This window comes from Calonectris borealis, chromosome 1 (assembly GCF_964195595.1).
Source record: "Calonectris borealis chromosome 1, bCalBor7.hap1.2, whole genome shotgun sequence".
Taxonomy (NCBI): Eukaryota; Metazoa; Chordata; class Aves; order Procellariiformes; family Procellariidae; genus Calonectris; species Calonectris borealis.
In genome coordinates this window covers 6,802,143-6,814,671 of record NC_134312.1, presented here as the reverse complement: position 1 = coordinate 6,814,671, position 12,529 = coordinate 6,802,143, and the positions used below count along the sequence as shown (strand labels likewise).

The 12,529-nt window shown below is 43.8% G+C and overlaps 1 protein-coding gene across 6 annotated transcripts in view; it reads right to left on the bottom strand.

Moving 5' to 3' along the window:
* CELF2 (CUGBP Elav-like family member 2) overlaps nucleotides 1-12,529 on the bottom strand; it is a 565,219-nt gene that overhangs the window by 73,670 nt on the left and 479,020 nt on the right. For all 6 annotated transcript variants that reach the window (XM_075143385.1, XM_075143378.1, XM_075143348.1 and 3 more), the window contains one exon: nucleotides 3,751-3,799. In XM_075143385.1, coding sequence (XP_074999486.1) covers nucleotides 3,751-3,799 — 49 coding nt within the window. The remainder of the gene's footprint in view (nucleotides 1-3,750; nucleotides 3,800-12,529) is intronic.

The window sequence follows — 12,529 nt, the reverse complement described above, 5'->3', positions numbered from 1 at the left end:
CTCCATGGATCCCACGCCTACGCCCTGTCTTTCCAAGGAGCTGTACCATTGTTACCATCTTCATGGTATTAGTTCGCCTTCTGTTTCCCCAGTCATTAGAAAAGAAGAGTTCACCACCCCCAGAACATGCCTACCAGAAGTGTCTACACCCTTCAGAAGCCTCAGTTTAAAAAGGTATTTAATTTGACAATCGTAACCTCTGATCTGTCAATGTTTTCTCCGCAAAATACAAAGGCAGGCAAGGGGGGGGGGGGGGGGCGAAAAAGCCAATCTCTCATAATTTTCACGATAGGGATAGGTGCAAGAGAATAATCTGAAGATTAAGAGTATTCCCACAGTGCAGACAGAAGTATCATGCAGATAATCCCAGCCTAACAATGGCAGTGAGGAGCTAACCCACCCTGCTTTCCAAGCAGGTGCTATCTGCAGAGCAAGACAGAATGTGCACAATTCCCCATAGCGCCTTGCCAAGATGTTCAATCTCCTTTAGGAAGAAAAACTTCAGGCAATGAACAAGGAACTCATTGGGAGTCTATTTTGGCCCACTGCCTTTCATTTTTCTAATTTGCCAAGGAACCTGAGGTGAAATTTATCTTTGAAAGAAGAACATTGAGGGGGGGAACATTGCGACTGAGGACGAGGAAAAGGCTGAGGTACTCAATGCCTTCTTTGCCTCAGTCTTTAATAGTCAGAGCAGTTATCCTCAGGGTACTCAGCCCCCTGAGCTGGAAGACAGGGACAGGGAGCAGAATAACCCCCCCATAATCCAAGAGGAAGAAGTTAACGACCTACTACAACATGGGGACGCTCACAAGTCTATGGGGCTGGATGGGATCCACCCGAGGGTACTGAGAGAGCTGGCGGAGGAGCTTGCCGAGCCGCTCTCCATCATTTGTCAGCAGTCCTGGTTAACTGGGGAGGTCCCGGACGACTGGAGGCTCGCCAATGTGACGCCCATCTACAAGAAGGGCCGGAAGGAGGATCCGGGGAACTACAGGCCAGTCAGCCTGACCTCGGTGCCGGGGAAGATCATGGAGCGGTTCATTTTGAGGGTGCTCACGAGCCATGTCCGGGACAACCAGGGGATCAGGCCCAGCCAGCACGGGTTCATGGAAGGCAGGTCCTGCTCGACCAACCTGATCTCCTTCTATGACCAGGTGACCCGCCTCGTGGATGAGGGAAAGGCTGTGGATGTGGTCTACCTGGACTTCAGTAAAGCCTTTGACACTGTCTCCCACAGCATTCTCCTAGAGAAGCTGGCGGCTCACGGCTTAGGTCTACTCTTCGCTGGGTAAAACACTGGCTGGACGGCCGAGCCCAGAGAGTTGTGGTGAACGGAGTTAAATCCAGTTGGCGGCCGGTCACGAGCGGTGTTCCCCAGGGCTCAGTACTGGGGCCGGTCCTGTTCAATATCTTTATCAACGATCTGGACAAGGGGATCGAGTGCTCCCTCAGTAAGTTTGCAGATGACGCCAAGTTGGGCGGGAGTGTTGATCTGCTTGAGGGTAGGAAGGCTCTGCAGAGGGACCTGGACAGGCTGGATCGATGGGCCGAGGCCAACTGTATGAGGTTCAACAAGGCCAAGTGCCGGGTCCTGCACTTCGGCCACAACAACCCCAGGCAACGCTACAGGCTTGGGGAAGAGTGGCTGGAAAGCTGCCCAGAGGAAAAGGACCTGGGGGTGCTGGTTGACAGCCGGCTGAACATGAGCCGGCAGTGTGCCCAGGTGGCCAAGAAGGCCAACGGCATCCTGGCCTGTATCAGAAATAGTGTGGCCAGCAGGAGCAGGGAGGTGATCGTGCCCCTGTACTCGGCACTGGTGAGGCCGCACCTCGAATCCTGTGTTCAGTTTTGGGCCCCTCACTACAAGAAGGACATGGAGGTGCTGGAGCGTGTCCAGAGAAGGGCAATGAAGCTGGTGAAGGGTCTGGAGCACAAGTCTGATGGGGAGCGGCTGAGGGAACTGGGGTTGTTTAGTCTGGAGAAGAGGAGGTTGAGGGGAGACCTCATTGCGCTCTACAACTACCTGAAAGGAGGTTGTAGCGAGGTGGGGGTTGGTCTCTTCTCCCAAGTAACAAGCGATAGGACGAGAGGAAATGGCCTCAAGTTGCGCCAAGGGAGGTTTAGATTGGACATTAGGAGAAATTTCTTTCCTGAAAGAGTGGTCAGGCCTTGGAACAGGCTGCCCAGGGAAGTGGTTGAGTCACCATCCCTGGAGGTATTTAAAAGACGTGTAGATGAGGCGCTTAGGGATGTGGTTTAGTGGGCATGGTGGTGTTGGGTTGATGGTTCGACTCGATGATCTTAAAGGTCTTTTCCAACCTTAATGATTCTATGATTCTAAGAACCTATAAAGGCAATACTTAGTTCAGAGGGTCCAGGCCAATATTCCTGTACCTAAGGGAAAATTTTGCCCACTGCAAGCACAATAAATACTAGGGAGTGGAGTTTGGATTCTAACAGCAAAACTCTCCTTGACTACAGTGGTGCTTGAATAGTTTGTCCTCCTGCCCATGCAGGTGCCTTGGCCTCTCTTCTGAGCATTCAAAGAAAGCAACAAATCACGGCTAAACTCAACCCAAGAGAGAGAACACCACTCCCTTACAAATGGGTGATGGCTCAAATTTCCTGTGCTTGTGGCCAGTTTTGTTTTGAAAGCTGTCATAATAGGAAAGCTAGCATAATGTGAAGTTTTAATTTCCTTCCAAACTTTATAATCCTTGGAGAAGCCTGAAAATGGGATGCACTACAATTAGCAAAAAAGAAGCCTTAAAAAAGCCTTGCGGAGAGATTTAGAGCCCAATCATAATTTACATTTGCAGGTATGTAGATCTCTAAGTGCACGGCTTCTGCCCTGATTACTAATTAATGAGGTGCAAAGATGCCTGTTGGAGGAACCAGCTCTGATTATGTGGGCCTTATGGGAAAATGAAGCTCTTGCAATCTAAGAAGGCAGCTGATATCTTTAACATATATTTTAGAAAATTACAGGAACAAATCAAGGGGCAAAGTATACACATGTATATATTTTTAAAGAATCACACACAGCCAGGCTGCGTTACCATCCGATTATCTTATTTCCTTGAATATACAAACCTGGCATGTTTAATAGATTTAGCATGCCGTCTATTTTGCATGTCATATACATCCACTTAGGCAGTACCCTAGTATTCTGAATGGATATTACTGTCATTATAGCATTCATTTCACAGTTGTTGAGAGGAATAAGTATACAGAGAGCTGCAAGGTGGGTTTCCCAGATCAGAACCAAGCATATGATTAAAACCTAAATTTGGCTCAGATTCAGAACAGCATCATTCTATAAAATGGAAGTTTAGGCAAATGTTTAAGGCCCATCAGCTGCTCACATGGTTTGTTAACATGGGAATGTCTTTTGTTTCTTCTTTTTCTTTTCACCGTTAAATTTTCATCTCCATTTTATCAATAGCAGGTGCTCCTGCATCACCTCGCTGCTAGGAGAACATAAGGGAAAGACGTATGCAGCAAGGTAGACCGTGACATACAGCAGGTATAAGGAAGACTGTTTTTCAGAACATTTCCTTCCTTCTTTAAAGCTGAGGATAAATGGGACTTCAGAGCAGGTCAACATCTTCCCCAACATGTCAGGTGTAGGGAAACTACCTCATATCTTTTTCACCACACAAGCAGTAAAGCAAAAACTCTCGCAATGTTGTGTCTGCTTTAGTTTAGACAGAGTCACAATTAAGTAAAAATAAATTAAACACATACCATTTGACTTTTCACTATCTGCGGGTTTCATCTGAATAGGATGATGCATCTAAAAAAAAAAATGAAAGAGAGTAAGGCAGGTTGGATAGTCATAAAAATCAAGAATCATGTTTTTAATGAACGGCTTAAAGGATATGTGATTAATATTAAACATGTTGAAATGATATAAATTCAAAATAACACTATATTATAGGCTTTTAAGAAAAAATAAAATGGTAAAGGAGCATTTTATAACCAGGAAGATTAAAAAAAATAGATCATTGGGCCCAAAGGACTCATATAAAACTTTAATTTGCTGTATCTAGTTTCAGAAGACCTCTAAAGTTACAGCCCTCATTAGTTTATGGCATGCTTGGTTTCTATTTTACTAACTTTTCTTCCTTGAGCTCAACTACTGCCAAAACCGAGATGGAATTTTCAAGTAATTTAAGAGCTAGCAAGCATTTCAAACATACTCAGAGGAGTTGAGTTTGACAAATGAACTTTGCTTGTAATTAAAAAAACATGTGCTGATTCTTTCAGGACTGAAGAGGAAGAGACTTGCGCTTCCTATAATAGCTTCCTGTAACTCTTTAGTATCTCTCTCTTTTTTTTTTCCTTTTAAGAAAACATTATGCATTCATTCATAAAGCTTCCATCACAACACGGCACAATTCTAGCTTCCATAAAAACTCCTAATACTTTTTTCTTTTCAACCTCTTCCTCCATTCATGGCCCTCTTACTGCAAAGGAAACCAATCCTTGTGTGCAGCACGCTATGCCGGACATCACATGGCACCCTACCTTGGCACACTCGGTATGGCGTGTCTTGAGCTTTCATTACTAAATTATGCTCCCCCCACCTTGAATTGTTGGTAACTCCAACAAAATTTTTACAAACGGTGTTTTCTGTTGTTTCGGGAACGGTAACACAACAGTTGAGCTCCCTCAGATCAGACTGTGTGCATTTTCCACTGGACATCGGTTATAGCCAGCCCTGTGTCCACTGTTATGGATTCAGGGGAATTTTGCTACAGCTTCTCAAAAGCCTTCAGAACTGACCTCACATTGAGTTTCAATATGGGAGATGTTTAAGCTTGCAAAAAACCCCACTTTTATTTTCTTTCATAGGGCTCTGCAGAATTGCTGGGATTTGACTGCACAATCCTTCCGGCAGTAGCGGGGCCACTGCCTTTTCTCTCCTCAGCAATTCCTCACCATTTCACGTGAGCATGTAAAAAATTTATGCTCCTTCTGCTTTTGTATCATTTTTCAGTGCAGCAGAGCTGAATATTGCCTGAAAATGTCAGCGGCAATTCCATATTTTTTTTTTTTTTATAAAGACTATTATGGCAAACTTTGGGAAACAAAAACAGCTGAGCAGGAGAGAACATCCATGCACTCTTATCAAATGTGCTTTCAAAGCAGCACAGAAAACCAAATCTGCATTGCTTTTGGTGGAGTCACTTAACCTCCAGGGACACAGTTGCTAGATTCTTTAGAAAAGATAAAATATTGCTGTGAATGTTTCTGTAAGATTTACTCGAAGTCCAGAACACTCCCTGGCCCTGCAAATCAATGCATTCCTTGTACTGCTTGCAAAACTCCCCACTGTGCCCTAAAGAAAAAGCAAAGCCACAAGGTGGATGTAGTCACCAGGATGCATAAATTTGCTTCAATTTTAACAATTCTGTCCTCTTTGAATCATTTGTTTCCCAAATGGACTTTAATAGCCCAGCACTTGCCTGCCACCACTCTTATTCGATCTAATTTATAGAAAAAAGGGAACTTCTATTGTACTCTATCTTCTTTAACTAGTGCTTAACATTTATTCTGGCATCAACAACACATTGGGCACTGCAGGAGACTTTAAATTCATGGGAATGTGATGCAGCATGTCCACTCAGCAAGCAAAAAGTGAAAGAAGAAAAAAGGTGTAACTTGCTCCATGAGCCCATTGCAGGTATTGACGTCTCTACGGAGCAGCGGAGTGGTGAGAAAATAGAGGAAGGAAAACTGAATATTGTAAATTTGGGAATATGCAGGTTATAGAAGAAAAACCCAACCCAAATCCAGACCTGATGTAGACAGAGAAATCTATTGCTCTATCCAGCTGCATTCATACACCCCTAAGTGGAGATATTTTGAATAAAGGCAATTCTAAAAATGTTAAAACCCTTTCACTTTTCAAACTCCCTGAACCAGAGAAGCCAACTTTAGATCAAACGCATGTGAAGAAGTTACTTTTGCAGCCCCACAGTCACAATATAAAGATCACCGTTACCTGACAAACACAGTTACCACATCAGAAATCATCCTCTTCTGTTATGCATAATTACCCCAAGTTCATTAAGTCAGTAATCTGTTATGTTGGCAAAGCAAGAAGCAAGATTTAACAAGACGTTTCAACTGGGTTTTGATTTGATTTCAAAGGTTCCTGCTAAAAAACCCATGGTCCAAATTCTCTTCGCGCCAGCGAGCCAAAGTCAGGAGTGATGCCGTTGTTTAACAAAATTATATCGGTGCAAAACTAATAAAAGATTCAGATCAGGCCGGGAGGGTTTAAACCACAGAATGCCCATGGTAAAATGGATGCGATACACAAACATGGCTTCGGCGAAAGGGAAGGTGGAAAAATACGTTACTGACAGTTTCCTAACATGAGAGGGCTCCTGTTGAAGCTTGTTTAACCCTGACCATCACCAATTGATACGTTAACAACCTTTAACACTAGATTCAATAAAACATGCCATTTATAACCTGAAATGGGTTTTACAGAGTCACTGGTTCGCATCTCATTATTAAACTCATTGCTGACCTCTAGAGACAACTGCCGTGACAATACATATTATAAGCTCTCTACCCATAAAATATTTAAAAGTAAGTGTAGAAAAGAAAAGAAAAGAAAAGAAAAAGAAAAGAATAAATCTCAAAGAAGTGTGCAGTGAGTAAGAAAATTAAAGGGGCAGAGACAAAGGCTAAATAGGTACTATCCTTTCACTCTACGATGAGTAAAAGAGAAAATAATCTGTGCGTTTTATATCTTGTTTGTATAACTGCAGGCTATAAAATAATAAAATAGCTGTGCTTTCCGAGGCCCTCCAAAAGATTATAGATGATATAAACCTGTTTCAAATTAGATGCCACCCACTATAATCATGTCATCTACTGAAATGAAGGATTTCATGTCTTATCAGAAAGCTGTTATTGTAGCTATACATCACAAAGCCATACACTTATGGATCTCAAGGTAAGTGATTTCTCAGTATGTCATGTTGTCACACAGAAAAACAGGAAACATTTTCTTCTGTGCTTGAAGAAAACTTTGCTTATAAAAATACAGTATTTATGAATGCACAGTTGCAATTAATAAATAGGCAAGAGTGAGAAAAGTAACTGCAGTAAATAATTTATAGACATTAACGTAATCCTGTGCTCAAACCCTATAGTAAAAGAGAACAACACAGCTCTCCGGCAAGTTCTTTCTGAGTGTGGACAGCTTCCCCCGGCAAGCACCGTGCATGGGGGTATTGAAACCAGACTGGAGAACGGGCTGTAAGGAATAACCTCTCCTTGGCGATATTTTAGAGAGCTCTACGGGATGCAGTTGTGCAGCCAGTAACAGCACAACCTACCTTTCCTATAAGCGCTCTCTGTCCATAGGTCTCCAAACACACCATCACCACTGTTTTACAACCGGGAGCAGGCACGTGCCTGTTGCCCAAGGTTGCGCGGTGCCTTGCGGCAGCGCTGGCAGCAACGCGGAGGCTCCATCGCTGCCTGTGCTGTCACGGAGGCCACGCAAAGCCCGAGGCCAAGCACGTCACCGCTCCTCCTTGGGCGCATCCCAAGCAGGGATGTGGTCCACGGGAACCAAAAAGGAAAAGAAACCGTTGTCAAACATGCGATCCTGAAAATCCCCCTGAAATCATTGGGAATCTGGCTGCTGGCTATGGCGAGGGCAGTAGCAGGGCCGAGCCATAGCCTTGAATTACAATTGACTAGTTACATCTTTTTTTTCCCTCTTTTCCTGAGTACATCCCATCGTATGTAAATATAACTTCATTACAGAAAAAAGCACAGCCAAGCAACCCAAAAACCTCTCAAAGGCACGCATTCTCTCCAGCTTTAGAGCCTCAAAGTCATCTTTTCGACAATAATAACGCTACCTATTTACATTCTTGTCAAAGCCATGTGACATCTGCATGGGAGAAAACAAGCCGGCTAAGAGTCTATTTCTGGCAAAAATATTGCAAGGAAATTAGATTAACCTGGGTGGAATTCTATCTGGGAATTTGGAGTCTGTCGTGGTGATTAAGTCATCATTTCTGTCAGATTACTCTAATCGGCTGTCAAATACGATTCCACAACCCCATCTGTAACTTGGCATCCTCGTTATTCAGTCGATGTTACCTTCTGTATACAAAACAAACACCAAACAAGGAGGTGTGTGCAGCCTAGCATTTAGCAGAGTCATTAGCTGTGATTACTATTGTGTACTTGCACATTGCACGAGGCGAGGCGATCAGCTTACGCCTTGTTTTAGTTAGTCAGGGGATGCTTCAAATCAGGTGTAATCTTAAGCCCGGAGCGGTAGGGGTGAATGGGGAAGAACTGTCTCCAGGCATGGCTGAGCATGGGACTGGTACGCTCTGGGTCACTGCCGCGTCACCAGCAATTGCTTAAATCTCATTTCAGAGTTGTCAGCACATTTGGTGGAAAGGCTTTTAGGCACCTGCGTTCCATCCATTTTCTGAAGAGAAATGGGCACTCAGATGTTCTAGGTAGGCTAAAGGCTTCCTGCGAGCAGTAATTTCTGTGAGTGAAGCGAGGTTTGTAGGCTGAGGCAGTCAACACTCTAAATGATCTGTATGGGTTGGTTTAATAAGAGGTATTTTGGTATATATGTGAGTATGTTTGTCTTACAGAGGACTCTGGTGATTAAAAAGCAGGAAATGCCTTTCAGTGAAGGTGAAGGAGCTGATGGGCTCCATTTGCTGCAGCTGTGTTGAGTCTGTGAAATTCGGGTGCCCTCAGCACCTCCAAAATTCTGACCATGTAATTAGTCTATGAAAAATCATAATTTACGATCCGTTGCAAAAACACCTTAATACACAATTACTACATCTATTAGCAGCTTTTATTCTCCGTTCCTGCCACTGCAGACTGCACGTGCCTCGCTCCCGTCACTCCTCGTGCCTTGAGGAAAGAAAACCACTTGATAAGAAAGGACCCCGAACGCATATAAACCTGCCCATGCCTTCACCCAGCTCAGTGTGTCAGACAAAGACCACCTCCCAAAAGTCCTCTGAAGTTAAGCACAGTGTGACTTTACACCACGGGAGTTTAGGGGATGCGTGTGGAGGACGTTATCAATGACTCTTCACTCCTTACCGTTCCTCTCATCATCTTTCTACAACCCTTTAGCAGATTTCTAGAGCTCTTAGCCCTCCTTAGACCTGTCCCCTTTCTCTCTTCCCTGTCATCTGCCATGGCTATAAGTTTCTAGCCATGCCCCAGCTCAGTTTGTCCCTCACAGACCACATCGTGGGGAAACACAACACAAAATTGAGCTAAACCTTCCCCCAAGCAAAGGGTAAATTTGAAGAACTTGGGTTACTCGGGTAACATCCAAACCAAACAAACTGCAGTAGGATTAAATGATGACAGCTTGCATGTATCTTGTCATTTCTAGCACTTTGGGACTTGCTTCTTGCTAGCATCAATCATTGTTGAAGCCAAAGGGGACTTCCTTCACATTTTGTACATCTCAGAACTGTAAAATGGCAGGAGAGAATGTGGGAGCGAGAAGAAGTGATGTCAGACCTTAATAAAACCTAATATTCTTCTTGGGGGGAGGATTATAAATCCATAGACTTTCTGGAACCAATAGGAAAACCAAAGAGGAAGAAAATGTTAAGGAGCAGCAGGGACAGGCTAAGGGTACGGGAGAAGAAAAGCACCTAAAGAGGCACCAGCCTGAAAAATGGTGGGAAAAATTTACGATCTTTGCCTAACTGGTCTGGGAATGAATTTAAAGTTTTCTCCAAGCTCCTGATCCTATTAGTGAGTGCAGCTCAATTAGACCAGTAGTCCAAGGAAAAGAATAACCCAAATCTCTACCTGCCAGGTTCCTGACACCTTCACCGAGTCTGGAAGCCAGGAAGGAATGTATTGACCTACCAAAAGACTGGGGGAAGAAGATAAAATGGTCCACAAGCACCAGAGAATTAAATGATTTTCAGTGTCTTCAGAGATCGTTGTTTTTCTGGATTATTATGTGCAGACACCTCTACACACACACCCCAGCCCCTCGTTTCAGCTCTTAGCTCCCAAGTTTTTCCGTTTGGAGGAGCTCTTGAACATATTTCTCACATCTCTTCAATGCCAACTGGTTTTGCTTTTTTAAACCCTTGTGACTCACAAGTAATACAAGTTTCCCAGAAGTGAAAGAGGTGTATTTTCCTATCGAAGAGAACTGTTTAGAACGACTTCTCTAGGGTCAAACTAACTTGAATTACACAGTCAATATCTGTCTACAGCTTCAGGGAACTTCTCCAGGAACCGGGGACAGTCTCTGAGGCCAAATAAATACTAGTGAATAAAAGAGGCAAGGGACCGCTCTCTGGCTCTTAAGAGAAGTGGCGTGGCACAGCTTGCATTTACACAGCTATACTTCTCCTTCCTCTCAAAACAGCATGCCCTTGTCCATGCCTAGTGGGAACAGCGTCTAGCCCATGTTATTCCCCCAAATATGCCCATACACCGGGCAGGAAAGTGCTAACTGTCACTGAGACCAATGCTGTGGTCCTGCATGCTTTACCGGCACAGGCAGAGCTTTGGATTCCCAGGATTGGCTTAAGTCATTTACCTTATTTTATTCACGGGTAAAACGAGCATAAATGTACATCCATCACATCGACTCTCACAAATAAATGCAAAGCAGTAGCTGTAACTGCCTGAGCGATGCCATAGCCAGAAGATTGTTTGCTGTCATCCTTTCATAAATCCCAATTTAAGGGATTTAAACCGTGTTAGGTATTCACACAATTTTAGTAGTAGAAGAATGTGGTCTGTTACTTGGCCTCCTAGATTACTGTCAGACATACATATATATGCATATTTTGGAGAGAGAGCGAGAGGGAGAGAGGGAGGGAGGGAGGGAGGAAGGGAGAGAAGCAGGAGAAAATGAATATTGCTGGTGGGTGCCAAATATAGTTCATGCGGTAATGCATAACATCATTATTTTCTATTTAGAGCACAGAAACAAGCATATAGCTTGCTTAAAACAAGTTGTTGCTTTTACCGGAGAACACTAAAACTGCTGATATTCAATGACTTTTGGAAGCTTTCCAACTCAGTCATTTGCAATCCACTACACTCTGTGTTTTAAATTCAAGTTAAATTGAACATTAGCTTGAGAGACTAAAAACAATGCTGTGCTTTAAAATAATATTCTAGCGATCCCTTCCGCAGTCACCCCCGCATCCTGCTGTTCCTCCTGTACATTTACTAATTAGGCTATAACACTCGATCTCCTTTAAAAGTTGTACCCTTACATAGAAATGAAAAAGTTGGCGGTCTTAGAAGTGACAACTTCACTTCCTAATGTACAAATAACTACTGTTGCTCTGTTAGCAGTTCTACTCCATTTATTTAATTCCTTCATTTCTTACCACCCACACAAATGGCAACAACTGCAGGACACATGCGAGCCAAACGGAGTGGAGACAAGGAAGGGGAGGTATGACCAAAATTTCTCTCTTCAAAATCAGATGGAAACCAAAGTGATTAACTATCTTTTCTTCAAACAAATGAGCCTTTACAGAACCTATTCAATCCTAAAAATAGACATTAAGTGGGATTCTATATCTTGTTGGGAATAATGCCTTGGGGATATTTTGTATCATCCATGCTTAAAAAGCAAACCCATTAGACATCTGAGCAAAACGCCAGATATTATTTTAACAGCAAGAGTTATCCATCTCATCTGCAGCGGCAATAACTTTTGTTGACATTTTGCCAATTGAAGTTTGCATGCCAATGGTTTGGGTTTTTTTTTCCTCCCTTTGCATTCAAACGATAAGGCAGAGAAAGATAACAAAAGTCTCTCCGTGACATTAATTGACTGAGTTTTAACACCCATTCAAAGTAACTGTGAGGAGCAAAATTTACTGCCCACGTTTCTGAGCGGAAAAGGCAGCGCAGTGAAGCGGCGATTTCCCGGCGTCACGCAGGGAGGCACCGCACGGCCCAGAACGACTCTCCGAAGGGAGGCAGCCGAGCTGTCCGCACCGCAGCAGAGCCTGAGCTCCTCACGCTCTAATTGATTTCTCCTCCTAACACCATTGCGAGGTGCTTACTGCTGCTATCTCTTTTTAGCAGAAAGGAAGATGATGAGGGAAAAAAGGCACAGAGGCTATACATGATGCATCTGGAGTTATTCTGTAACCGAAGCCAAGTCTCTCAAGCCAAAATCTCGTAGGTTTATCAGCAGGTATAGGTAAGGCAGTAATGCGCGGCTGTACTCCGCACAAGCGTTTTATTTTTTTTACAATCCTACTCCCTAGACACCCTACTCAAGAGGTAACGTAAGAACCTGAAGCAGTGATCCAGGATAGCTGCAGGAACCAAACGCCAGCCAAGCTGTCGTGGGTTTGGGACCTCAGCTAACAACTAACACAGCCTTGCGCTGCATCGTGTGGGTTTGCCCAGCATGACCTAAGATGCCGGGCCTCAGCTCCCAGCATGACACAAGCCTTACAGACAATGTCTCACTGGACATGACTCAAGTGTTCTG